The sequence below is a fragment of the Antedon mediterranea genome, chromosome 4 (genome assembly GCF_964355755.1).
Source record: "Antedon mediterranea chromosome 4, ecAntMedi1.1, whole genome shotgun sequence".
NCBI classification, from domain to species: Eukaryota; Metazoa; Echinodermata; class Crinoidea; order Comatulida; family Antedonidae; genus Antedon; species Antedon mediterranea.
The window spans coordinates 1,772,915-1,797,879 of NC_092673.1; the positions used below are offsets into that span (position 1 = coordinate 1,772,915).

The following is a 24,965-nucleotide window of genomic DNA, read 5'->3' on the forward strand; positions in this document are numbered from 1 at the left end:
CTTTTTTCCTTTTTTCCCCTTTTCTGCAAACCATACAGTATTAATAATAACCGATGAATTATTTAAATTTAGGGCCTAAGTTTCGAATAAAAAATTTTAAAATAAATATGTTTATGGTTTCGATAAGTAAAGCATTCACCTTTCTAGGCTCATTAATGTCCATTTGACAGAATGAGCGTGTTGGCACAGGTGCAGGCATAAACATTGCTACTAGTTAAACCACTAGCGGTTATTACAATCAACAAAACAGTGAGACTACTTTGCTGTTTCACAATGATGTGATTGTGGTTTATTACAAATACTTTCACCAATCTAGGTACCATAAAATATGTACATTAATGTAATATATGAAATCATTTTTATTTCATTTATTCTCCTAAAAAAACAAGGACAATTAAAGGTAAAAATATAAATAAATAAAAAAGTGTCATGGGACAAAAATAAACCAAATCACTGTCGAGTGGGAACCCTTAAAAATACATAAATTACAATAAAACATTTTTAAAACAGTCAATATTTTTAATAAATCAATTTTGACGTTGTTATGATTGGTCATATATTATATTTATTTATATATACATATTATTTGCATACCGTGCACCTGTATCAGGTGGCATTGATTTGTCTAAAGGTGTAGGTGCTGCGTGTATGCTCATTGTGGAAAAGGTTTTTATTAGCATTGCAGCAGGGAATAGCGTAACATCAATATTATTGTAGTAGAAATATTATGTAATAATTAACAAACGCGTCTTAACTAAAATTAAGTTCGTACTTAATATCATCGAATTTCAAAACGCTTTAAATGCGAGTCATACCTTTTTATTTCTAATTTATTATTTGAATCAAATCGAATGCGCTAACAATCTTTCTAAAAAAGAACAAACATTACGTATTCAAACGTATAATATTGCAAAGAAAACGAACTCCAAACAAAACATTTGCTAAAATATATTTATTAGTTTGTGTTTGTTTCAAATAGATAAAAGAAAGTATCGCATTTATGGATTTATTGCATTTTCTTCTTGTTCCATTATGACATGAATTCTCTGAGAATTTGCTGCCAAGATATTAAAACTTGTCACAATTTATTACAATGTTTCACAACGATTGCATAAAATAATTTATATTTGTTGCGTTAAGTGGCCAGTAAAGTAATAGCCGCACGTATGTTGTTCATGTCTATGAGGTAGAAGGGTTCAGAAAAGTTAAAGTAATGGCCCAATCTAATCAGGTGTAATGGAAATCTACATTGACTGAACACATGACTTTTATCAACATACGGCTATCAAATTAAGAAAGGTTTGGGTTCCATATTATTTGTCGACATGTTTTGGATATAGTTTAGATAATTGTGCCAAATGTCCCCTTAAATATACCTGCCGTTACAATCGATTTATAAGGCGCATGTGTTGGATGTTGGTATGACTTCCCAAGGCTACTTACACACTAATCACTTCAAGACGTTCTTATGATAGTTGCCCTTACTCCCTCCGGAGAATTCTTTCGGCAAATTTCAAAGGAGAATTGGGAATAAAAGGACATTTTTACAAACCACCGCTATAAATTATTACTTCAGCGGATGTGTAATAATGAAAGATGGAAAGTATTTCACTCAATTACAAATCCTTGAAGGGGTTTCCAAACATTTTGATTTGTTTCTTCTTTATATATTGAAAACACTTTACGATAAAAACCATCAGTTGCTGGATTTACGATATGGGCCGTAACATAAAACGTCTTTAGCAAATCCAGTTATAAGCCTAAAATCTCTACTCAATCAAACTGAAAATGGTATATTAATTGAATGAAGTTATACTATAATGATGAACTGTACTATAATAATGACCATATAATTGATCATTATCATAAATTCAGAAGGTCATATTAAACAAGCGATTAGGAGTTAAGCGAAAAATAATAATAATTTATTTCATTGATATCGTTCATACAAAAATGCATACCCTCTTATCAGCAAGTGTACGCGCGCGTATTTTTTCGTACCGCGCCGTATGGACGAATCATCTTCATGTATTTCTAATAATTTGAAAGTTTTCCACCAGACAGATTGTTGACGAGATAAATGTAGTGTTAGGCTTGTCAAGTTAGTTCCTACCGGTATGATTAATGACAACCTGTCACCGTGAAAGCGACAGTGGAGCAACTGAGGAGCTTAAAGAGGGTCGATTTGAGAAGACCTAATTGATGTACATAACAAATGTTAAGGTATCATATGAGTGTATAATCGCCGGACCAATCCCCTCTGCTGCTACCCATCACAGGGTGTTTAACCCCTAATATGATTACCATGATTTATACGCTTCCTATAGCTGCCAGGTTGCATGCTTTTACTCCCTGTGGACCGGTACCTTGATGGGTCTATGAACAAACAAGGCTGACGAAATTACCTTTTCAAAAGACTTCTTGTTTGCCAACAATGAAATTTTCTCGTAAATTATATTGTGTGTATAGCTGATGACAGATTGGAAATCTTAAGGCCCTGTTCAGACCCATGGCGTTAGACCGTTTTAGCGTACAACGTTACTAGCAAGGTCACGTTACAAACCGCAGAGAAAAAAACGAGGTGTTCAGACCCATAGCGTACGATTATCGTTACAACGGAAGTACGTCATTCAGGTTGTTTCTAGTTGCATATTCATGTGCTCTTACCCACGTGTTTTCATCATTATTTCCACTGTGTATAGGCCTAGGCCTAGATCTCAGCCCTACAATTATGACAAAGTTTGCCGTAAATAAAACAACATACCTCAGCATTTATTTAAGAAAAATATAGTAAAGCCAAATTTCTGTTTCTATTGTTTTTATTTTGTATTTTGTATTAAAAAACATTTTCCCCAGGTTCTTGTGTTACGAAAATAAAGCAGGCCTCCTAATGATGAAGAAAAAATTGATTGTGATAGTCTATCCAGTCCAGTCAAAGATATATATTCTTTGTTCCAGTAGGTTGAAAATAATCCTTAACTTGCTAATAAAAGGGACACAGCTCCCCTTGTTTGTTTACTGATTTTTTTAGGAGTTAGGGGGTTTTCAGCATTAAACTTGTCCAGTCTAGTCTGCCTTGTATATGAATGAGTGACTTGATGTCCCACGCTAGTTTTTAGCTTGAATGAAATGCGTGAATGACTCTAGGCCTAGCTAGGCCTAAAAGCGGATGGGATCGTAGTCCCTATGTTTAAATACAAGGTGCATGTATTTATGTCATTTGTTAGAAAATATAATGGTAATCAGTTGATAGTAGTTTGTAGCCTTTGTAACAGTTGTATTTGTAGTGTAGTTAGGCCTTATTTATTCTGGCCTTTTTGTTATTGAAATCCATCTCACACATTGACGATACAAGATGTCAGCCTAGGTCAAACCTTGTTTCGCGTCATAACAGGAAACGTTCTGATTGGATACAACGTTGACTTACAGTAGCGTCGTACGCTAAAACGGTACTATCAACCGTTTTCCACTACAACGCTACAACCGTTGTACGACGCGTTGTACGCTAATCCCCAACTGTTCAGACACACATTCTTTTAGCGTCGTACGCTAAAACGGTCTAACGCCATGGGTCTGAACAGGGCCTAAGTCACAGTTAAGTAGTTGCTAATTTGATGATGATGTTTTCACACTTTGGTACAATAAAGCAATTCAAACATCCTGTTTAACTGTTATTACTGTACAAATAAATAATATTTTATAAATACTGATTTCCTACGCAATGATCAACACGGCATTTCAATCGTTTTAGCCTTAATCGAAGGATTTCTAGAAAGTAGGAAAAAAAATAAGAAGCTAGTAGTACTGTAGTGTAAAGTAGTAGAGCCTTAAACTTTTTAATATTGTATGGATGCAAAAAAAGAGAGTTTATATAGGCCCGTCATTATGGATTCCTTGTTTTCAGTTAAAATATCAATATTGGCGCCATTTAATTTGTAGTACTACAATGAGTAAACATCGTTATCATTTTAATGTTCGTTTTCTGTCCGTCTTCAGCATCTGATGAAACATGACGTATAGAAAGAATGTGACCGTTTCGATTTAACATCACATTTTAACTGCTCCTAAACGGACGGATATCTATCATCGATGGATCGTGTGAAGACCTCTAGGCTTTGACGAACCGCATTTTGTCAGCCTCTTGAGGGTTAAAGTTCACTTTTCTAATTGATGTCGTTTTCATCACCTTCGTATCGTTGGCTACTTGAGTGCTATTTAGGACAATGGTTAGGATGTCGTCTGATTTCATTGCTCATGAAAAATGGCCGCAATTTGTCAATCCATTAGGTAATGATGAAAGATATAAGCAGACATTGAAAAATCAAGTCCTTGTAGCTAAACAGTTTGCCCGTCATCACAACAAATATTATGTATGATATTGATGGGTTGTTGACGTAAATACATAATTAGGATGACAAAGTGTTGATGCAACCATCAGGCTTTAGTGATTGAAGCCTGATTACTCATACTTAAGATTCTCTGTTTATTCAGAGTTCTCTAAATGGAAAGATCTCTAACGAAAGTGTTTATTTTAGTATGTAGGTAGTCATGGCTTACTTTTACTAATTTGTATGCAGATTTACAAGTTTGACAATTACACTGCTGTAGATTGTTTTCGTTATTTCCAAATAGGTAACATCTAGTTTCTGATTGAAAATTTTTCGCGCCGCTTCTTTAGGCAGTTACATTCAAGAGAACGGATCATTAGACAAACAGTTACCACGCGGTAGGTTTTTGTTTACTACGGCTGAAAAAATGTTTATTTGGAAACTCTGACTGGGCATGCGCACACCCCAAAACACGTCTGGAAAAAGAGAGTCTATGAAAACATTTGCTGATAAATATTGAGATGCATATAGGCAGTAGTTATCGTGAGATGAGCTGCGTTTTTTGTAAGAAATATTTCTTGATTAGGTTTGTTGTGGACTGTATTCCAAAATCTAAAATATGAAGCTATTATTGGACTGTAGAGGGGGTAATCTTAATATTCAGCCTACCATTTTTTTTTAAATGGGTTTTGTTAGTCAGACTCATCATATACTTTAAATTACCAAATAGACCGAAATTGCTTAATTTATATCTTAAAGTGCTCGGTGAATCTTCTAGCATGATCACTTTAGTGAAGTCTGAACGTACGTTAGTTTGGCACCAGCAAAATAGTGCTTTTTACTACTTACTGTTTACAAACTAATTGACATTTTTTAATTTTGGAAAAACATAATCGAACGTGCAAAAAATAAATGACGTCAGAATGATGATGATGATAAATAAAAATGATTGATTGCTTTTTGTTCTAAAAATGGAAAACAAGACATAAACATGAATTTTGATGGTAACCTTATTGATCAACGATAGATTTGGTCAATCATAGGGAACCACGGGGGAATTGTAAATCTCCATTACATTGAATCAGTCCAACAACAGATGTAAAGTTATCATTAATATGCTTCATATAACCACCATCAATTGATTTCAAATATATTACAAATATAATAGCAAGTTAAGCTCCCTCTAGTCATTAGCTAACAATTTCGTTTGTCTAGGCCCTCGATGACAGACATTTCGCGGCTAATGACAGGCGTCAAGCGGGGGTAATTTATCATTCACATGGGATGTAATAAGTACTGGGCTTAAACTACATGCCTACAAATAATGCATCATGGGATACTGGTACAACCCGTATAATGCACTTTATGATGCAGATTATCATTATTACGCAAAACATGTTTGCGCATGCGTAGCTGATGAATTTGATTTAACCTACTTCGTATAGAAACAGATTTGATAATAAATAACGTTGCTAAAATTCATATTTTATTTATTAAAAAATGATGGAAACATTATCGAGATACTTAGATATCCGTAATAATTCAAATTCAATTCAACTTTATTTCAGACAAACTGTCCATATGAAACACATAAAGTTTACAAAAACAACACATTATTATGGCTATACTGATACTAGTTAACACACGTAAAAGTATACATGAGATTAAATATACAAAAGTTCTGTCCATTTTCTATGCAACTTTGAATCTTTTAGAATACGAGAAAAAACACATGTAATTAAAGTATTACAGCTTTTTTCAATTTTTGTTTTGAAACAAAAAATTTATTTCCGAATGTACTCATAGAAGGAGGTAATATTTCGTGATCCTTGGTTTAGTGACATAACGAATTATTTTGTTTTAAAAAAATAAAAGAAACAGTTCATGTTCTCATGTTTTCATTTCACCGCCGCTTATTGATTGTAGCATGGGTGTTTTTATGGTTAGTTTAAACACTGAATAAGGGAAAACTAGTAGGCCTATAGATACCAAACAACAATGTTTTAATATAGCTTAAAGTGTGGTTTTCCTGTTGTAGTTGATGTGGCAAAACTTTACAATGGCTACAATGCGTGTTCAATCTTTGATATCTTTATCGATATATAAATTGACTTTATGAGCACATTTGTCACGACAATATCCATTTTACTTTGAATGAATAGATTCACATACATATATTTTAGTTAAACATTTGTTTTGTTTTAGTATCATCGTTGACAATATAACGTGCTTAGCTTTAACGTGTATCATAAAAGTTGTTAGATAGCATAGTGAAGGTTAAGTCGAAGCTCTCTCCCTCTGGACCCGACACAGATGAGCTAGCTAGATGTGATAATTGCTACATATGTCTGCTCAACAATCCTTTACCGTACTCATACATCATACAATTATCGCGTAAATTACCTTGTCATTTGACAAGTCACAGCTGACGCAAGCTGTTAAACGTTTAGTTTGTTTACCGGATTCGATTTACTATAACAAAACTAGCGTTGATCATCGTATGCTGCTGTGCTTCTCGGGCTAACCTGCGAATCAATCAATTAAAAATACATAATATTGAGAAATGGAACAAATTTAGGCTATTAAATCACTAAATACTGATTTATTGAGAGGCTGTTTCACACTGTTATTTACGGTATGCTTCTTTTTAGCAATTAAGATATCGATAGGTGGCAGTAGATAAATATAGTAGGCCTACACGAACACTTTTTAAGGGGACACCTTATTCGGGACCCAACAACGTTTCCACTGAATTAATAGAGTGAAATCTTCTCATTTAAATAGGAAGGTCCCCTGAATGGTGACACTCTCTCGAATAGGATCAGGCCTATTTGAAATGCAATATCGATTGAAGATAAAGTGTACAAATTACAATCGTGTAGAGGGCGGACTAAGGTCATTTTGTCTTTAAATGGGTTTTAGCGTCCTCTATTGCTTGCAACTTAATCGATTGTATTGGTACCATTCGCATTAAACAGAAATGTTACTGTACTACCATGTTGTTATAATGATTTTATTTTTTTTCTTAATATTTCTGATAATAATTGATTTAGTAATTAGCAAACAAATATCAAAACGAATGAAATGCTTATTTCAAATCACGGCAAAAGCTTATTCAATTCATTAAAATTTAAAAATCAAATCATTGATTCGTTTCATCGTCTGTCTTTGATCTTCTTCAGACATTCCTCTGAGCTCAGCCTCTAACCAATCGCAGAATGTGTCGATTGTGTCTTTTGGTTTCTCAGTACCTGCCTGTGTACAGACACATCCTGGAAATAAGGAAAAACCTTTAGTGATGAAAAGAAACTTAGATCCTTCCAAACGTAATTTTATTCATAGTTTACTTGTTTTGTTAACCGTCCTCATTATTTAAACCATCAGGCATTTGATCTGATGTTAATAATCTGTTAATGTGTTTTAAAACATGTTGATATGATCAGTGAACCTAGTAGGCCTATGACTATTTCTTACCTCCTGCAGGTTGAGTTGTCGGCTTGTTTGCGTCGGTTTGAATTACTATATTTTGGGAAAATGTTCCATACCCGTAGACGTTCATTGCTGCTACCTACAATGCAAGTTTGGATACTAAAACATTTGTACGGAAGTTATGTCTACGACGTTAAATTGCAGGCTTTCGAAACAAGCTTAGTGGTTTCATTTTTTTAGATTCGTTATATATACGCTTGGTTGGGAGTAGACGCGACGCAATCGAGTTGACAAATGACAACCGACAGTTTAAATACGCCATTGGCTGTGATTGGTCAAATCACTTAATAAGTTGCGTTTTACAATACAAAACACTTACCTTCACATTGTATTCAGTCTCTGGATTGATGTTATCGTCAATATTTATATATGTATTATTTGTATGAAATTGACTGATTTCAAACAAATTGGAAGTGATTCGGACTTGGTACCCAATGACGTCACACAGAATTGCATCTTCTGGTGGACTCCAGTTAATAGTGACGGATGATGCAGTTGTGCTGATCGAGGTTATGTTTGGAGCTCCCGGACCTAAAATATTTTAGAAACTTATATTTTATTTTTTTATTATTTATTATTAAAACATTTATATTTGGTAATCCACAGTGATTAAGCCTGCAAAAATCTTGGAAGGTGCTATTATTAAAAATTATTTAAAATAACTAATTTTGTTTACTTAAAAGACATTTTGATTCAAGACATTGTAAGTGACTCACAGACTGAAGTGTATTATTTATAAATACATAGAGTGAAACTTCATATTATTAAGTTGGAAATAAAGATAATCACATTACACTATTAAAATACTTACAAAGAATATTTTTCACATTATTTATTTTATTGCAGGTCCGTAATAAGTGCTTTATTTGATTTACCTAAGGGTTGTATTTTTAGGCGTTCTCCCCAATCTCCTGCAATATCTCTATTGTTAACAACTCTGGCATACACGTCATAGGGAACACATTTTGATGTTATACTTATATCTCTGTTTGTTGTGTTGAGGATCTGTACGGCTCTATCGTATGTACTCAATCTCAATTGATATCGAAGTATGTCATTACACTGAATTCGCTCATATGCATCGGATACACTCTTTCATAGAAAAAAATTGGACAATATTAGAACACAGTTTAACAAGCATTGTGCCAACCTTCTCCCAACACTCTCACTCCTGAGGACGATCAAAGCATAATTAATCGAAACGTCGATCAACAGTTCTTTTCCGAACTAATACACGTGCTGTACCGTAAACTTTATAGGCCTATCAACATTTGATTTCGCCATGCAAACCTTCAAACAGTACCATCCTGCTATTAAAAACCTTTTTTAACATTATTTTTATAGATCGGAAGGTTTTCAATGCTCATTTTGTATCAAAAACAACGAAGTGTTCCTTTCGGGAAGTAAATAAGGTCACAAAAAGGTAAGATATTTTGTAACATTCAATATAATCGGAAGTGAACAATAATTACCTGTATTTCTAAGTAAATATAATGGTCTTCTGCTGCTTTCAATGTTACGGTTGGCGCGTCTAGAGGTCCTTTTTAAAAGAAATTAAAATAATGGAAAATGATAAGAATACAGTAACAAGTTAACAAAACAAATGTTATAATAATTTGGATTGCTCCCTTCTTCAACCAATAATGTAATTCATGTGTAGAATACATTATATCAACAATCACGGTACGTCAGTGGCCTATCGTCAGTCAGTCAAAGTCAGTTTATCACAAACTCTGTACATAGAAAAGAAAAGATAACTAAATGTTCTGAAATGATATATTTGGTAAAAAATAACTAAGATTATATACAATATACTAGAAATGGGAGTTAAAAAGGTATAAATAAAAATTGATTAAAAGCAGAAAACATGATAGCCCTTTCCCCTCTTACTTGAACACTTCATGTCTGCATACCCATGAGGACTTGGCGGACCAACCGTCTCAATACCCGCCACCAATCTGCTGTGCTGAGCATAGAATTCAACATTAGACGCTGGTAAAATGTTATCAATGGTTATAAAGCTGTCACTGTCCGTTAAAGTAACTGAAGTAAATGTATCCAACGATGATGTTTTATACCATACTCTTGTTGTAAGGATAGTTCCTGTCCCGTAGTCTTCACCTGGTACCCAAGAAGCGTCTATTGTCAATGTAGTTAGCGTTGAGGTGACGATAGTCGGGGCGACGCTACGATATGGTAAAGCTACAAAAATAATAGGCTAAATTATTATGGTATTTATAATAATATAATATTTTTTATTTATGTCTTACGCAATGTGGCCAAGGATTACCAACAGTGAATGAATCACTGTCCTATCAGATAGGTGTTAATCCCCCTGTTACAGGGGCTATTTTGTGAACCAGTATACCGGGGTAACCCCTACTCTTCTCGAATAATGAACTGGGTTCTTTTAAAGTGCGCACAGGTTATAACTGTGTACACTTGACCTAAGGTTTATAGTCCTTATCCTGTTCCACCACCAGAACTAGGAACGAGAACCCTTAGCCGATGTTGTCGGCTCTTTAGGTAGGGCCTACGGTAAACGGCGCCCCTGCCTTTACCACTCGGCCATTTGACTCGCTCTTATATATATAATAATTTACATCGGTTTATACTAGCAAACAGCCATAATAAATTAAATATACCTATACTACAATCATGGCCAGCCCATGCCTCGTGACAGCCGACGTCACAGCTCCCATCCGTGTTACAATTACCATCATCCTTACAATGACACGGATAGTTACATAATATGCCAAACATACCATGTGTGCATCGAGACAAAACGGTTTCTTAAAAATAAAAACGTATTTTAAAGTGCATTGTGATATTAGTCCTACATATCAACATGGACAACATACGATAGATATTTGTAATGTAATTTAACAGAATTACCACAATACAGTAACCAAGCAATAAATCGATTTCTTACTTTGGCATCCGGGTCCTTCGTAACCCTCTAAACATGTCGCATTTTCCCGGCATCCCCTACTATTGTCACAATCTTGTGGTTCGCAATAACAAGTTTGAAGACAATTTATTCCATAGTTCATTCCATAACACTCTATTGGACAATAAATGCATTTTTCAATCAAGGTAGAGTGGTTGAAAATAATACATGTAACGGTCAACTCGGACAGCGTCGTACGACGAGACCCGACGTCGGCATAAACTAAAACATGTTTAATGTTCTCCCAACGACCTAAAAACTACGCCCGACCCTATCGCAAGACGACTCGTCTCGTGGGAATTCAACGTCGGGCCTCGTCGTACGATTCTGTCTGATTTAGCCTTTAGCAAATCAAAGTTAATCTATCTGGGAATACGAATACAGTCAGCAATCAATAAAATAAAATAGTTTAATTTACCTGTATAGCAATCGTTTCCGGTATACCCACGATAACAGGAACAGCCTACTGGATCTGGAGGACAAAAAGTCGTCCCTAAACATGTTGGATTACTGCTGCTACAATTCATTTCACAATATCGACCCCAGTTACTTGACTCACAACCTACCAAAGTAAAGATTTAATTCATGTTGAAGGAATTATTTAAAACTATAACAAAAATACTTTCTCCAGAGCGGGTATCTCTCACCAATCCACCCTATACTCCAGTAATTTAATATCTTTTTAGTACAACCCTGGTCATTTTGATACTCCATTAAGCCTATATAAAAGAAATTGCATTTTATTTGTCGGGCATTTGTATGATTTGTTTTATTTTTTTGAATGCACCTTGAGCACTCTTGAGTGGTATGTGCGCTATAAAAATCCTGTTATTATTATTGTTATTATTATTAGTGTTATTATTATTATTATTATATCCTATCATGTGGCCGATAAGCATTTCAAATGCAAAATATAAATTTGTATGAATCACATACCACCGATGTAAAATAAAGCAATCTTACCCTTTTCACAATGTTCTCCCATAAACCCTACTGGGCAAACACATACACCCGTCTTATCGTCACAAACTCCTCCATTGTAGCATACTGGACAGTCTTCCTCACAACCAGGGGGATTCCATTTTGGTGAAGGGCATTCTGAGTAAGATATGTAAAAGGTTTACCTTTTTTGTATTCTTTTTCAACCATTGAACCGATTAGGATTATTCATTGGTCATGTAATATTTCTAATACAGATAATTGATGATTTGATATTTGTATTTACCTCTTACTATTAGTCTCATTATACCACCTCGCGTATACTCGTCAAACAAATAACATTGATACACCCCGTCATCTTTAGCACGTACATTATCAACCGTAACGGTCTTTAAACGACGCCACTCCATAATTTCTGGACCATAATTATGTATCCAATGAAAATCCCAGGTACTCGAACTTCCTCTGTCGAGATTGATAGTGGCAGATTCACCAACACCGACCGTCAGTGTTCGGTACTCCGTTGTAACAGAACCTTTGGAAATAGATTGTATAATTATGAATAACCAAAACCTTAAGTAATACACATTATGTGTATTGGCCTATGAAATGTGTAATCATTTTATTCGTTTAATCGTATGTTGTTTAGAGTTCTAACAAAAATGAATTAAACTCACCTAGATATCTTGTGACGACAACTGCTGATCGAGTAATGACGTCGTTTTTAGACACCTCGAAAGTAAAGACACCAACATCTTGTTCTCTGGACAGATCTTTAACACCAAGATACATAAAGTCTTCATCAACAGAGTAAATAATACTGCCGGGCGGCGGTAAAACTCTGTCATCCGGCAAATCTATTGACAATTGGTTCAAATCCCCTGGGGTTTGGTTCAAATCCCCTGAATGGCCAGTGTCAGCCCAACTGATGTTTTTCTTCTCATCTTTATACAACCTGCCAATGCTAACATCTGTAGTCATGCTGTTCTTTCCTATATACCCACGGAAATAGTTTTTCTCGGGTCCGCGTGCGAGAGCTCTTGCCACTATGGTAATATCTAAAAAATCTGAAAAATAAGATAACTTTATTCGTCCACAAATGGAAATTATGATTGCCTCACACACGCAGCAGTTACAGAAAACAACAGTATTAATTACGGTGTATATAATATGTGATTGTCACCCAAACAAATTTAATTTTTGGAAAAATATAATGAAATGTGTCGTGGTTCACTATTCGTTTACATAATATTCAAAACAACCAGCGGGAGGTTTCTCTATTTCACTCCAAAAAAAAAGCATTATATAGTGAATGAAAATGTTACTTAAATAACTATATATGTATAGTCTTACCTGAAGAGGGCTTTACTGCTGTAAGGAAACAGAAAACCACGACAATCCTAAATATAACCAACATTCTGGTGCATGGATTCTTAGTAGTGTGAACTTGTCTACTCTACTTCCCAACGATATTAAGTTGGTTTTGGTAATTACTTGCTTTTTTATTATGCAAGATACCTTCATTGGCCCATAGAGGATTTCCTTTAGTATCGACACAACTTGGTACCTATTGTTATCCTTCTATTTCCTTTGCCAGGGGCGTGTGGGAAAGAGCTCGGTACCGATGTCATTTTATGGCAATCACGTGATCAATTATGTACAGGGTATCAAGGTGAACGCATGCGCACAAACCAGACAAAAGTACATTTCCTGACACGACCCTGCTAAATGATAAACCATTTGTACCAAGATGTTCCAATGCACCTGGATCCTTATTAAAGGGATAAATATTTGCTTTACCACCCTGGTTTCTTCTTCATAATGAACTTGTACACTGTTTGTTTTGGTTCTTTTCTTTATTAAACCATTGATTTAGTTAAAAATAATGGTAGCCTACGGTAGGCCTATATAGTACACGGTGTGAGCTAAACTACTCCTATTAAAATTTAAAGATAACATCATTGATTCTTTTCATTAATTGCCTTTGATCTTCTTCCGACATTTCTCTGAGGTCAGCCTCTAACCCATCGCAGTATGTTCCAATTCTGTCTTCCTCGACCTTATCGACTAGCTCTTCTGAAAATGAAGCATTATGAGAATCGTAAAATGTTTACTACTTCTGTTAATTGTATTTATCGTTTTAACTAGGCTAGCAGTTATGGTTTGTATGGCTAAGTTATAGATGTATCTTACCATTTGCTTCAGATATTTCTTGCTGGTTATTGTCTCCCGGCTGATTTGCCGATTCTTTGTTTTCGACGTCAGTTGTAATCATTATATTTGGAGAAAATTCACCAAATCCTTTGATGTTTCTTGCTGCTATCTACAATTCAAATTATATATTATTTTTCATGTTTTGTATGAAATCAACTTATGTTTATTTAACATCTATTAGCAGTAATGTTTTTTCCACAAACCTTCACAATGTATTCAGTTCCGGGATTAATGTTTTCTTCAACATGTAAATGCTTATTAGTTGTAAGTTTGTTGATTGTAAACAAACATGATGTGATAATGACATTGTATTCAATGACGTCACACAAAGTTCGGCCATCTGTTGGACTCCAGTGAATAGTAATTGAATCTGAAGTTGTGGAGAGTGACGTAATATTTGGGGCTCCCGGATCTACAAATTAAACGAAATGATTTTTTATTTCTTTGTCCTATACTGATAGTTTGTTTATTTCAACATTAAAAGCAAAATCACAAACGATTGAATAATTTATATGTTATTTTTGGTCCTTATACAATCAGTACAAACTAAATCAATCGTCGATTTTTCGTAAACTTAGTTAACTTACATGTTGTTGCAGCAACAACGTCTTCCAGAACGACCGTTCCGTTTGAGTTTAAATAAGAACTCCAAACTAAGAAGGTGTACGATTCACATGCTTCAATTCCTTCATTCAGTATCACGTGAGTTGCTGTCGTACTCCCCTCTTGTTGTACGATTCCATTTTGCAGCAATTGATAGAAATATCGAATATTTTCATACGAAACACAAGATGCAGCCGCCCATCTCATTATAAGTGCTGTTTCATTAGCAGTCGAGTCTTCATTATTTGAAGGTGCTGGTTAAAAATTGAAGACATTAAGAAATAAACATACGCTTAACATCTAGTATTAATAAAACATATGAAAATATGGTAATATTGGGAGATGGGGGTTGTTGTCGTTTTAATTAATTATGTTATGGTTAAAGATACAAGTGCTTTACGATAGAATAGTTACAATGAATTCTTCTTGGTTCCATATAAGGGATAATAATAATACCTATTGCATTTACCTAAGGGTGGTATGTGTAAGTGTTCTCCCCAATCTCCAGCAATATCTCTATTGTTGACAATTCTGGCATACACGTTATAGGCAACGCATTTTGATGTTATAATTGGTACTTGTCTGTAATAACCGTCCGTTGTGTTGACGATATCGTGTACGGTTCCGTCAATACTCTCGTATCTCACTTGATATCGTAGTATGTTATTACATTGAATTCGTTCAGGAGCATTAGAGACATTCTAGATAGAAAAGTAGTATAATCCGCAATTGGAAGAATTTTTATATCGATTTTTAACTAAATCTGCTACTTTTTAAAAACGTGTATAGATTGGAAGGTTGTCAGGGCTGATACTGTGATAAGAACCTAGCCACGATGCACGTTCGTTTGCCATACTAGAAATTAATCATACAGGTAAGGTATTTTTATTTTTAATACCATAATATTAACGAGAGAATTGAACGTACCTGTACTTCTAAGACGATATAATGTGCTTCAATTGCTTTCAATTCTACGGTTGGCTCGTCTAGAGGTTCTTAATGATATAATATAACATTTAACGTACAAATGATGTAGTTTACAGTCAATATACTGTATAGTTCAACGTTTTTATTTATTCATGAGGTCTTTTCTTGTGTTCGATACCCAACTAAACTCACTTGTTGTATGACATATTAAATGATGTAATTAGGAACATACTTTTAAAATTACATTGACAAAAAAAACAAATGAGAAAAAGAATTGTATATTAGTTTAGAATATAAAGGGAAATTACTGAAAAAATGATAATTCTGTGGGTATCAGTGGCTGGATCTCAATTAAAATACAAAATAAAATAAGCAAAAAGCTAAATCAAAGTAAAAACAGCCAGATTAGTAGATCTTTCGGGCAACAGTACAAGTGAGCGTACTTGGACAAAGTAGTAGAATTAATTAGTTTAGAATATAAAAGCATTATAAATTCTTACTTGAACATACGATGAGTGCATAGCCATTTGGGCTTGGTGGACCATACGTCTCGACACCTGCTACCATTCTGCTGTGTTGCGTGTAGAATACAAGATGAGAATCTGGTGATATGTTATCAATAGTGATAAAGTCATCGTTGTTTGTCGTATTAACTGAAGTAAATGTATCCGATGATGATGTTTTATATTTATACCAAACTAATGTTGACACAATAGATCCTGTTCCGTAGTCTTCACCTTGCACCCAAGAAGCGTCTATTGTTAGCGTGGTTGCAGTGGAGCTGACAACAGTTGGCCCGGTGCTACGGTACGGCAAAGCTTGACCAAGAAAAGACAATTGGGACTAATATTACAACCATGATGAAGTAGTCAACTGTAATTGTTTCCAATTTAAGTAATGAACTTAGTTTATATTTCATAAAAGCAAATATTTATTAAATATACCTATACTGCAATCATGCCCTGCCCATCCATGTAGACACCCAGCATCACAGCTCCCATCAGGATTACATTTCTTATCTTTCTTACAATGACACGGGTAGTTACACAACACGCCAAACGTATGGTGTGGACACTCTCGATTCAAAACTATAAAAAATAAATAAAATCCACATTTATATTGTAATACTTTTTATAAGGTTTATTATTCTCAAAAATAGAATGAGTCTTACCTTGACATCCGGGTCCTTTGTAACCATTTGTACATGTCGCATTTTCCCGGCATCCCTTACTATTGTCACAATCCTCTTGCTTGCAATGACAAGTCTGAAGACAATCTGCTCCATATTTTAAGCCACTACACTCTGTTAAAAGGTAATTTTTCAAAGTAAAATTCAATTCAATTTTTTTTCAATTCAAAAAGCATTATTCACGTCCAGAATACAAATAGTAACAAAAACAAAATGGCAAGTGATAAATGATGAATGTACTGTGTTATGTGATTTTATTCTTTTTCCTATGTAAATGATGACAAATTAACTGACCTGTTTGGCAATCGTTTCCGCTATACCCACGATTGCATGAACAACCAACTGGGTCAGGAGGACACAACAGCATACCAACACAATGTGGATTACCGCTTTCACATTTCATATCACAATATCGACCCCAATTGCTCGACTCACAAGCTACCAAAATAATGGATTGTATTATTAAAGAGTTCACTTGAATAAGATCATTTGAAATGGGAAATAGGCCTACATGTGAGCGATTAGCGTCTGTATGACCACAAATAATGCATTTAATGTTGCTTACCTTTTTCACAATGTTCTCCCATAAACCCTGCTGGGCAAACACATACACCCGTCTTATCATCACAAACTCCTCCATTGTAGCATACTGGACAGTCCTCCTCGCAACCAGGAGGATTCCATTTTGGTGAAGGGCAATCTAATTATAGTTTACAAGTGGAAAACAGTTAAATTAATTCAATTCTTTTTTTTTTTTAAGTAAACATTTCCTCCTATCTTTTTAAATATTTCTTACAAAACAGTTTTTTCAAAAAATGTTCCATACTCCTTCATGTCTTACTTTGTTGGCATGGTATTAAAATACAAAAATGCAAAATATACAGAGTTAAATTCAGTAAAATACAGAGTTAGTCACTATTAAACTATTTGTACTAACCTCTTACTATCAATCGCATTATACCTTGACGCCCATTAATACTAAAATAACATTCATACACTCCGCCATCTTTAGCGCGTACATTATAAATGATGATGGTCGATAACCATCTCCAACTCGGAACCTGTGGACCATAGTTGTGTCTCCAGCGAAAACTTAAGGGATGGGTAGGACTTCTGTCGAGACTGATATCGACTGTTTCGCCAACACCAACAGTCATCGTTCTAGAATCCATTTTAGTGGAAACTGTAGATAGATAGTTTTATGATTGTTATGCTTGTTATTTAATCGGCTTTCTGGTCTTTTGTCTCATGCGTCTTTTTCAGACTAGTTATAGAAGAGGACTGCCACCAAACAAAACATGTAGTAGGCCTACTAACAGTTCAGAGGATTATTACATTTTCCCAGCGTTGTCGTCATCCGTTTCATTTGTCTATTGAAGGTGAAACAGTTTATTCATTTATGATATTACCACAATGTATGTTTTTTTAATTTATCATAATTTTACATTTTGTAAGGAATTGCTTATAAAAAATGAATGAAAACTTGCCGTAAAACGTGACAACAACAGCTGATCTAGTAATGACGTCATTTTTAGATGCTTTGAAGGAATATACACCGACCTCCTGTGCTGTTGGTAGACCTTTAACACCGAGATACATAAAGTCTTCATCAACTGAGTAAACCAAACTGCTGGGCGTGTTAAAGACTCTATCATCCGGCATATCTATTGATAAATTGCCTGTTTTTTGGTTTAAATCACCAGAATTACCAGTGTCGGCCCAAGTGACGTTTTGCTGGAAATCCTTATGCAACATGCCAATGCTAATATCTGTTGTCATGTTACCCTTTCCTATGTATCCACGTACATCGTTCTTACCACCTGGGCCAACCTGTGCTCTTGCCAGGATCGTAATGTCCAAAAAATCTGTAAATATGAGAAGAGCTGTGTGTTTTTTTAAAGTAACGCCCTGTCTGCAGGGTTTAACAAGATGAAAGATGACGTGGAAAATGACCAGTCGCCTTATTTAAATTGTCCAGAACCCACCTGTGTGTTGGCATAGTTATATCATAGTTCATTTTGGCCTATTCCTTTGCATATTCAAAACAACTACGAGCAGAATATACTCTGCACTCTGGGTCTACTCAATATTACAATGATGAAAGGAACCGATTTTCTGATAATTTAATTTTGACTTTTTCTACTGCAGCTGCAGTATTAGTATACAATACTAAAACCAACATACCAAAGTATGAAGTAAACGGAAGTGTGGAAATGATTGAGTTGGAATTGCATACCAGATTGGTACCATATTGCAACGACAAAAACTCTTCTTTGACTAAATTCTTGTTCACACGAAAAAGTGATTGAAATTTTAACTAATAATAAATCTTACCTGAAGATGTTTGTACTGTTGTAAGAAAACAGTACAAAATCGGCACAATTTTGAATGTAGCAAGCATTCTGATACCAAATTCTGCTGTAGTGATGTTGTTTTAACTACTTATCAATGATTTTAAGTTGGTTTTAGTAATTACTTGCTCTTTTATGAACGAAGATCCATTATGCCTTGAGTGACACATGATGATTTCCTTTATTATCGACACAGCTTGGTACCTATTGTTATCCCTTTACTTCCTTTACCAGGGGCGTGTCGGAATGAGCTCGGCACCGATGTCATTTCTCTATCCATTATTGATGTCACGTGATCACTGAGCAGGTTATCAAGGTAACGCATGCGCACAAACTAGGTAATGCCAAAGTAAATTTCCTTGCATGACCCTAATAAATGAAGTATACGGATAACAATTGGTACCAAGATGTTCCAATATACTTTGATCTTGATTAAAGTGATGCTTTACCAGCCTGCTTTCATCTTACGTAGAACACCCATGTTTAATAATGAAATTGTACACTGTTTGTTTTGGTTCTTTTCTTTATTAAATCAATTGATTTAGTACAAATGTTGGTAGACCTAACTATTTATTTGAAAATGTATGAGTTTTATCAAAACTACTTATTAAAACTTAAAAATGAGATCATTAATTCGTTTAATAAGCTGTGTTTGATCTTCTCCCGACATTTCTCTGAGGTCAGACTTTAACCAATCGCAGTATGCTCCGATTTTGTCGTTTTTCTCGATTGGCACACATTCTGAAAACAAAGCATTAGAAGAATCGTAAACGCAAAATCTCTCAAAATATTATTTTCCTAACTAAGTTAACATTGTTTTATGGATAGTAGATATAGCTGCTTACCATTTGTTTCAGATATTACGTGTTGGTTATTGTCTCCCGACAGATCAGTTGTTATCACTTTATTTGGAGAAAATTTACCAAATCCTTTGACGTTTCTTGCTGCTATCTAAAATTCAAATTATACATTCTTGTTACGTTTTTGTGAGTTATCAACAGTGTTATGCATAGCAGTAATGAATAATTATGTTGTATTTTCAATGTTTTTTAAAGCATACCTTCACATTGTACTCAGTTCCTGTGTGAATGTTTTCTTCAACATGTAGATACTTATTAGTTGTATGTTTGTTGATTGTAAACAAACATGATGTGATAATGACATTATATTCAATGATTTCACACAAGCCTCCATCAACTGGTGGACTCCATTGAATAGTGATCGATGACGCAGTTGTGCAGAGTGACGTAATATTTGGAGCTCCCGGATCTACAAATGAAGCAAAATTCAAAAGCTTAGAATGTTCTTACTTTTATTCCCTTTCCTCATACATAAGACAGGAACGAAACACAGTTTTTAATATCAAATGATGGTTATAATTAATGGGCATACATTATATTTGGATAAAGAAACCAGCTCAGTTTACTTACAAGTTGTAGCAACAATTTCTTGCTGAAAGGCAGTTCCGTTCATGTTGAAATAAGAACTCCAAACTAAGAAGGTGTACGATTCACATGCTTCAATTCCTTCATTCAGTATCACGTGAGTTGCTGTCGTACTTCCCTCTTGTTGTACGTTTCCATTTTGCAGCAATTGATAGAAATACCGGATATTGCCATACGAAACACAAGATGCAGCCGTCCATCTCATCATAAGTGCTGTTTCATTAGCGGTTGATTCTTTGTCATTTGAAGGAGCTGTTTAAAAATTCCATGCTTAAATTTATGCTTAAATTTGAGAAATTTTGCATTTAATTGCGGTCTAAATTCCATTCAATTTAGGAAATATAGTCTGTAGGCCTACATCATATGAAGAAATTATTCGTTTATCTGTTATTGTTCCTAGTTGCCGGTCGTCTGTGGCAAGGCAAATGTGTATCCTGCTCCTTTGTTTGGTCACCTAGGTAGGGGTCCGGGACCGCGACAGAACGACAACGGATGGGGACCCTCCAAAGAAATTGCATTTTATTTGTCAGGAATTTGTATGATTTATTTCTTTTTTATTTTTAAATGCGCCTTGAGCACTCTGGAGTGGTATGTGCGCTATAAAAATCTTATTATTATTATTATTATTAGTTTATTTTTTATGTTAGGAAAGTCATGCCTTTAAAAAGACTTTACAATGACTGCTTTTATTTCTGCTAATCCTTAGTTCATGTGCTAAACATTGCATTTACCTAATGGTGGTATGTGCAAGCGTTCTCCCCAATCTCCAGCAATATCTCTATTGTTGACAACTCTAGCATACACGTTATAGGCAACACATTTTGATGTTTCAATTGGTACTTCTCTGTTATACCTGTCTGTTGTGTTGACGATGTCCCTTATAGTTCCATCTATACTCTCGTATCTCATCTGATATCGAAGTATGTCATTGCATTGAATTCGTTCATGGACATCGGAAACATTCTAGAAAAAATATTTGTAACTATTGGAAGGTTGTCTATTCTATATTGTTAGATAGCAAAACCTTGGTAACACTTTTGTAAATTTTTATAGAGCCAGTGTCAGTAGTAACGTTATATTATTTTTAATTATTTTTTTAAAAACATACGCCGTAATGTGAATTCGTAGATCTAGATAAAATATAAACATACCTGTATTTCTAATACGATGTAATTGTCGTAAATTTCTTTCAACTCTACGGTTGGCTCGTCTAGAGGTTCTTGAAGGGTAAAATAATGTAAATTTTAGTAACAGTGATAGGTTTATTCTAAATATGATGCCGTTAATATGTGCCCTTTTCTTGAGTTCTTGAGAAGTATTTCAACTCACTTGAATGATACATTAGCTAAACAATGTATTTATGAATATAATGTTAAAATAGCACCGACAAGAGAAACAATTAAATCTGAAATGCTTATTGCTTAATATTTAGGTATTCTTACTTGAACAATTGAGGTCGGAATACCCTTTCGGACTTGGTGGACCAAACGTCTCAATACCCGCCACCATTCTACTGTGATGAGCGTAGAATTCAACATTTGACTCTGGTAAAATGTTATCAATAGTGATAAAGCCATCGTTGTTAGTCGTATTAACTGAAGTAAATGTGCTCAATGGTGACATTTTATATTTATACCACAATGATGTTGTAACAATAGTTCCTGTCCCGTAGTCTTCACCTGGTACCCAAGAAGCGTTTATTGTTAGCGTAGTTGCGGTCGAGCTGACGACAGTTGGTGCGGTGCTACGATATGGTAAAGCTTAACCAAGAAAAGAAAATAGTTTGTTTATTAGTTTCCACAAATAATACATATAATTGTCTTAATAAATCTTTAAATATTTATAAATGTGGATGGTGGTCACAATATTAAGTCTAGAAGTAGACTTTAAACAGAGAGTAGAAGTAACAAGTTGAATTATAACCACAATGATAAGTCAAATGTAATTGTGTTTTCAATCGAGTAATTTATACTTCACAAAAGCAAATACATTTTTAATTTACCTGTACTGCAATCATGGCCTGCCCATCCCTGTAGACACCCATCATCACAGCTCCCATCAGGATTACACTTACTATCACCCATGCAATGACACGGGTAGTTACACAACACACCAAACGTATGGTGTGGACACTCTCGATTCAAAACTATATCAAATAATAAAATACATTATATTGCAATTTTTTTAAAGTTGTTATTCTCACGTAATTCTTTCAATAAGAAAGAAGATGAATTCTTACCTTGACATCCGGGTCCTTTGTAACCATCTGTACATGTCGCATTTTCCCGGCATCCCTTACTATTGTCACAATCCTCTGGATTGCAATGACAAGTTTGAAGACAATTTGCTCCATATTTCAAGCCACTACACTCTGTTGAAATATAATTTGTTAAAGTATGTCCAATATTACTCCTTTTCCTATTATTAGAAAATACATAGTATGCAAATGATGACAAATTAACTGACCTGTGTGGCAATCGTTTCCGCTATACCCACGATTGCATGAACAACCAACTGGGTCAGGAGGACACAACAGCATACCAACACAATGTGGATTACCGCTGTCACATTTCATATCACAATATCGACCCCAATTGCTCGACTCACAAGCTACCAAAATAATGGATTGGATTATTAAAGAACATAATGGCGACGAGCATTTGAGATGTTGTAAGGCGACTGACTGACAAATAATGCATTCAAAACTTTGCCTACCTTTTTCACAATGTTCTCCCATAAACCCTGCTGGGCAAACACAGATACCCGTCTTATCATCACAAACTCCTCCATTGTAGCATACTGGGCAGTCCTCTTCACAACCAGGAGGATTCCATTTTGGTGAAGGGCAATCTAATTAAGCATACCGTATACATTAACATTTTTTGAACATTTCTTTTTTTTACGGTAACGTCTTTGGAGACTATCTCTCTTTCTTGTAGACCTTTTTTAAAACTTAAAATGAAGGGAGTGGTCCTCTTTTTGTTTTAGACCTACTTTGTCATTTTTAGTTATACATTTTATTCACTTAATCTCACTATCAATAATTATTATTAGTTATTATTAATATTTGTATTTGTACTAACCTCTTACTATCAATCGCATTATACCTTGACGTCCATTAACATACAAATAACATTCATACACTCCGCCATCTTTACCGCGTACATTAGGAATTACAACGGTCGAATAACCATCCCACTTCCAAATCTTTTCACCATAGTTATGTCTCCACTGTTTAGTCCAGCTGTTTTTACCCGTGTCGATGTTGATAGTGACAGATTCACCAACACCAACCGTCAATGTTCTAGACTCCATTGTAAAATCACCTGCATTTTATTTGTATCAAAATATAATAAATACGATAACAAGAATGGAAAGATTGGATGGATTTTGTATTTACTCTGGTTGCTGAAGCGATCATCTCTTTTACAAAGCACGGTGGTTCCTTATTTTTGTGTCTATAGAATGTGCCATTGTTTATTCATTTATGCCATGAACACTTCTCAAATGTTTTTAATGTTTTTTTTACTTTACTTACCGTACATTCGTGTTACAACGACAGCTGATCTAGTAATGACGCCATCTTTAGACGCTTCAAATGTATGCACACCGACCTGTTGTGTTACTTCTAGATTACTAACACCAAAATACATAAAGTTTTCATCAATAGAGTAAGCCAGATTGCTGGATGTGTAAAAGAGTCTATCATCTGGCATATCTATTGGTACATCACCTGTTGTTTGGTTAAAATCTCCCGAATAACCAGTGTCAGGCCAGCTTACATTTTTCTTGGAATGTATTAGGAACATGCCAATGCTGACATCTGTTGTCATATCATTCTTCCCTATATATCCACGGATGTCATGTCCATCGACTCCAGCTGCAAGTGCTCTTGTCAGTATAGTAATGTCCAAAAAATCTGGAAATATGGCAGAAACTGTATTTTGTGTCACCATAATATTTTGAAGAGTTTGGAGAGTTGGACAGCGAGACGTTTCAAAGGGTTGAACTGTCAGAACATTCTGTGGTGACTTTATGTTTATGTAAGCTAATGGTGGTTGCCTAAGCTCTGTTCAGACGAAAAGAGGTAACACCTAGGATTTAGAAATAAAAATACCATGAGTCTTACCTGCAGAGGTTCTTGTAAGAAAACAGCAGAACAAAATCGACACAAACTTTAATGTAATCAGCATTCTGATAAAAAAAAATACTGCATACACTCCCAATAATGTTGTTTCATATACTTTACTAACACTTGCTTACTTACTTTCTTACTTTTAGTAATTACTTGATTTTGAACCAAGAACCATTATGTCTTGATTGACACATGATGATTAATTTCCTTTATTATCGACACAACTTGGTACCTATTGTTATCCTTCTATTTCCTTTTCCAGGGGCGTGTGGGAAAGAGCTCGGTACCAAAGTCATTAATATATTGATTATTGGTATCACGTGATCAATGTGCAGGGCATCAAGGTGAACTTTGAAGAACGCATGCGCACAAACTATCTCAGGCGACAGAGTAAT

The 24,965-nt window shown here is 34.8% G+C and overlaps 4 protein-coding genes across 4 annotated transcripts; all 4 read right to left on the reverse strand.

Annotated features, from left to right (window-relative positions):
* Positions 1 to 5,870: 5,870 nt before the first annotated feature.
* On the reverse strand, positions 5,871 to 13,214 carry LOC140047514 (uncharacterized). The gene is made up of 13 exons (XM_072092557.1): positions 13,060 to 13,214; positions 12,384 to 12,773; positions 11,993 to 12,241; positions 11,731 to 11,865; positions 11,186 to 11,329; positions 10,750 to 10,881; positions 10,463 to 10,609; positions 9,708 to 10,019; positions 9,290 to 9,357; positions 8,693 to 8,909; positions 8,137 to 8,348; positions 7,803 to 7,896; positions 5,871 to 7,600 (listed from the first exon to the last, which is right to left on the reverse strand). Exons 1-13 carry the CDS (start codon positions 13,121 to 13,123, stop codon positions 7,452 to 7,454), a joined length of 2,313 nt encoding a protein of 770 aa, XP_071948658.1. The 5' UTR covers positions 13,124 to 13,214; the 3' UTR covers positions 5,871 to 7,451.
* A 222-nt stretch (positions 13,215 to 13,436) lies between these two features.
* On the reverse strand, positions 13,437 to 18,440 carry LOC140047515 (uncharacterized). Its single transcript, XM_072092559.1, has 13 exons — positions 18,127 to 18,440; positions 17,577 to 17,822; positions 17,205 to 17,339; positions 16,934 to 17,077; positions 16,622 to 16,753; positions 16,395 to 16,538; positions 15,951 to 16,268; positions 15,451 to 15,518; positions 14,993 to 15,224; positions 14,508 to 14,777; positions 14,124 to 14,332; positions 13,900 to 14,029; positions 13,437 to 13,782 (listed from the first exon to the last, which is right to left on the reverse strand). Exons 1-13 carry the CDS (start codon positions 18,416 to 18,418, stop codon positions 13,646 to 13,648), a joined length of 2,457 nt encoding a protein of 818 aa, XP_071948660.1. The 5' UTR covers positions 18,419 to 18,440; the 3' UTR covers positions 13,437 to 13,645.
* Positions 18,441 to 19,508: 1,068 nt separating this feature from the next.
* On the reverse strand, positions 19,509 to 22,567 carry LOC140047516 (uncharacterized). The gene is made up of 8 exons (XM_072092560.1): positions 22,438 to 22,567; positions 21,878 to 22,195; positions 21,587 to 21,654; positions 21,167 to 21,398; positions 20,421 to 20,687; positions 20,051 to 20,259; positions 19,836 to 19,941; positions 19,509 to 19,731 (listed from the first exon to the last, which is right to left on the reverse strand). The coding sequence occupies exons 1-8, from the start codon at positions 22,517 to 22,519 to the stop codon at positions 19,598 to 19,600; spliced, it is 1,416 nt and encodes a 471-aa protein (XP_071948661.1). The 5' UTR covers positions 22,520 to 22,567; the 3' UTR covers positions 19,509 to 19,597.
* A 36-nt stretch (positions 22,568 to 22,603) lies between these two features.
* Positions 22,604 to 24,923, reverse strand: LOC140046663 (uncharacterized). The gene is made up of 6 exons (XM_072091368.1): positions 24,565 to 24,923; positions 23,974 to 24,354; positions 23,519 to 23,761; positions 23,151 to 23,285; positions 22,902 to 23,045; positions 22,604 to 22,806 (listed from the first exon to the last, which is right to left on the reverse strand). The coding sequence occupies exons 1-6, from the start codon at positions 24,626 to 24,628 to the stop codon at positions 22,604 to 22,606; spliced, it is 1,170 nt and encodes a 389-aa protein (XP_071947469.1). The 5' UTR covers positions 24,629 to 24,923.
* Positions 24,924 to 24,965: the final 42 nt, after the last annotated feature.

What these genes read in the sequence shown, in the direction of transcription:
- LOC140047514 (XM_072092557.1), bottom strand. Translation starts at nt 13,123, where the DNA reads ATGTTGGTTATATTTAGGATTGTCGTGGTTTTCTGTTTCCTTACAGCA. An exon ending in AATGAGACTAATAGTAAGAG is followed by an intron (nt 11,866 to 11,992) that starts GTAAATACAAAT and finishes TATCTTACTCAG; the next exon opens with AATGCCCTTCACCAAAATGG. An exon ending in TGCAGACATGAAGTGTTCAA is followed by an intron (nt 9,358 to 9,707) that starts GTAAGAGGGGAA and finishes TCTTTTAAAAAG; the next exon opens with GACCTCTAGACGCGCCAACC.
- LOC140047515 (XM_072092559.1), bottom strand. Translation starts at nt 18,418, where the DNA reads ATGACAACAGATATTAGCATTGGCATGTTGCATAAGGATTTCCAGCAA. An exon ending in AGGGCATGATTGCAGTATAG is followed by an intron (nt 16,269 to 16,394) that starts GTATATTTAATA and finishes TTCTTGGTCAAG; the next exon opens with CTTTGCCGTACCGTAGCACC. An exon ending in TGCACTCATCGTATGTTCAA is followed by an intron (nt 15,519 to 15,950) that starts GTAAGAATTTAT and finishes TATATCATTAAG; the next exon opens with AACCTCTAGACGAGCCAACC.
- LOC140047516 (XM_072092560.1), bottom strand. Translation starts at nt 22,519, where the DNA reads ATGGGTGATAGTAAGTGTAATCCTGATGGGAGCTGTGATGATGGGTGT. An exon ending in AGGCCATGATTGCAGTACAG is followed by an intron (nt 22,196 to 22,437) that starts GTAAATTAAAAA and finishes TTCTTGGTTAAG; the next exon opens with CTTTACCATATCGTAGCACC. An exon ending in GAACTGAGTACAATGTGAAG is followed by an intron (nt 19,942 to 20,050) that starts GTATGCTTTAAA and finishes TTTGAATTTTAG; the next exon opens with ATAGCAGCAAGAAACGTCAA.
- LOC140046663 (XM_072091368.1), bottom strand. Translation starts at nt 24,628, where the DNA reads ATGCTGATTACATTAAAGTTTGTGTCGATTTTGTTCTGCTGTTTTCTT. An exon ending in CGTTGTAACACGAATGTACG is followed by an intron (nt 23,762 to 23,973) that starts GTAAGTAAAGTA and finishes AATAAAATGCAG; the next exon opens with GTGATTTTACAATGGAGTCT. An exon ending in AATGCGATTGATAGTAAGAG is followed by an intron (nt 23,286 to 23,518) that starts GTTAGTACAAAT and finishes ATGCTTAATTAG; the next exon opens with ATTGCCCTTCACCAAAATGG.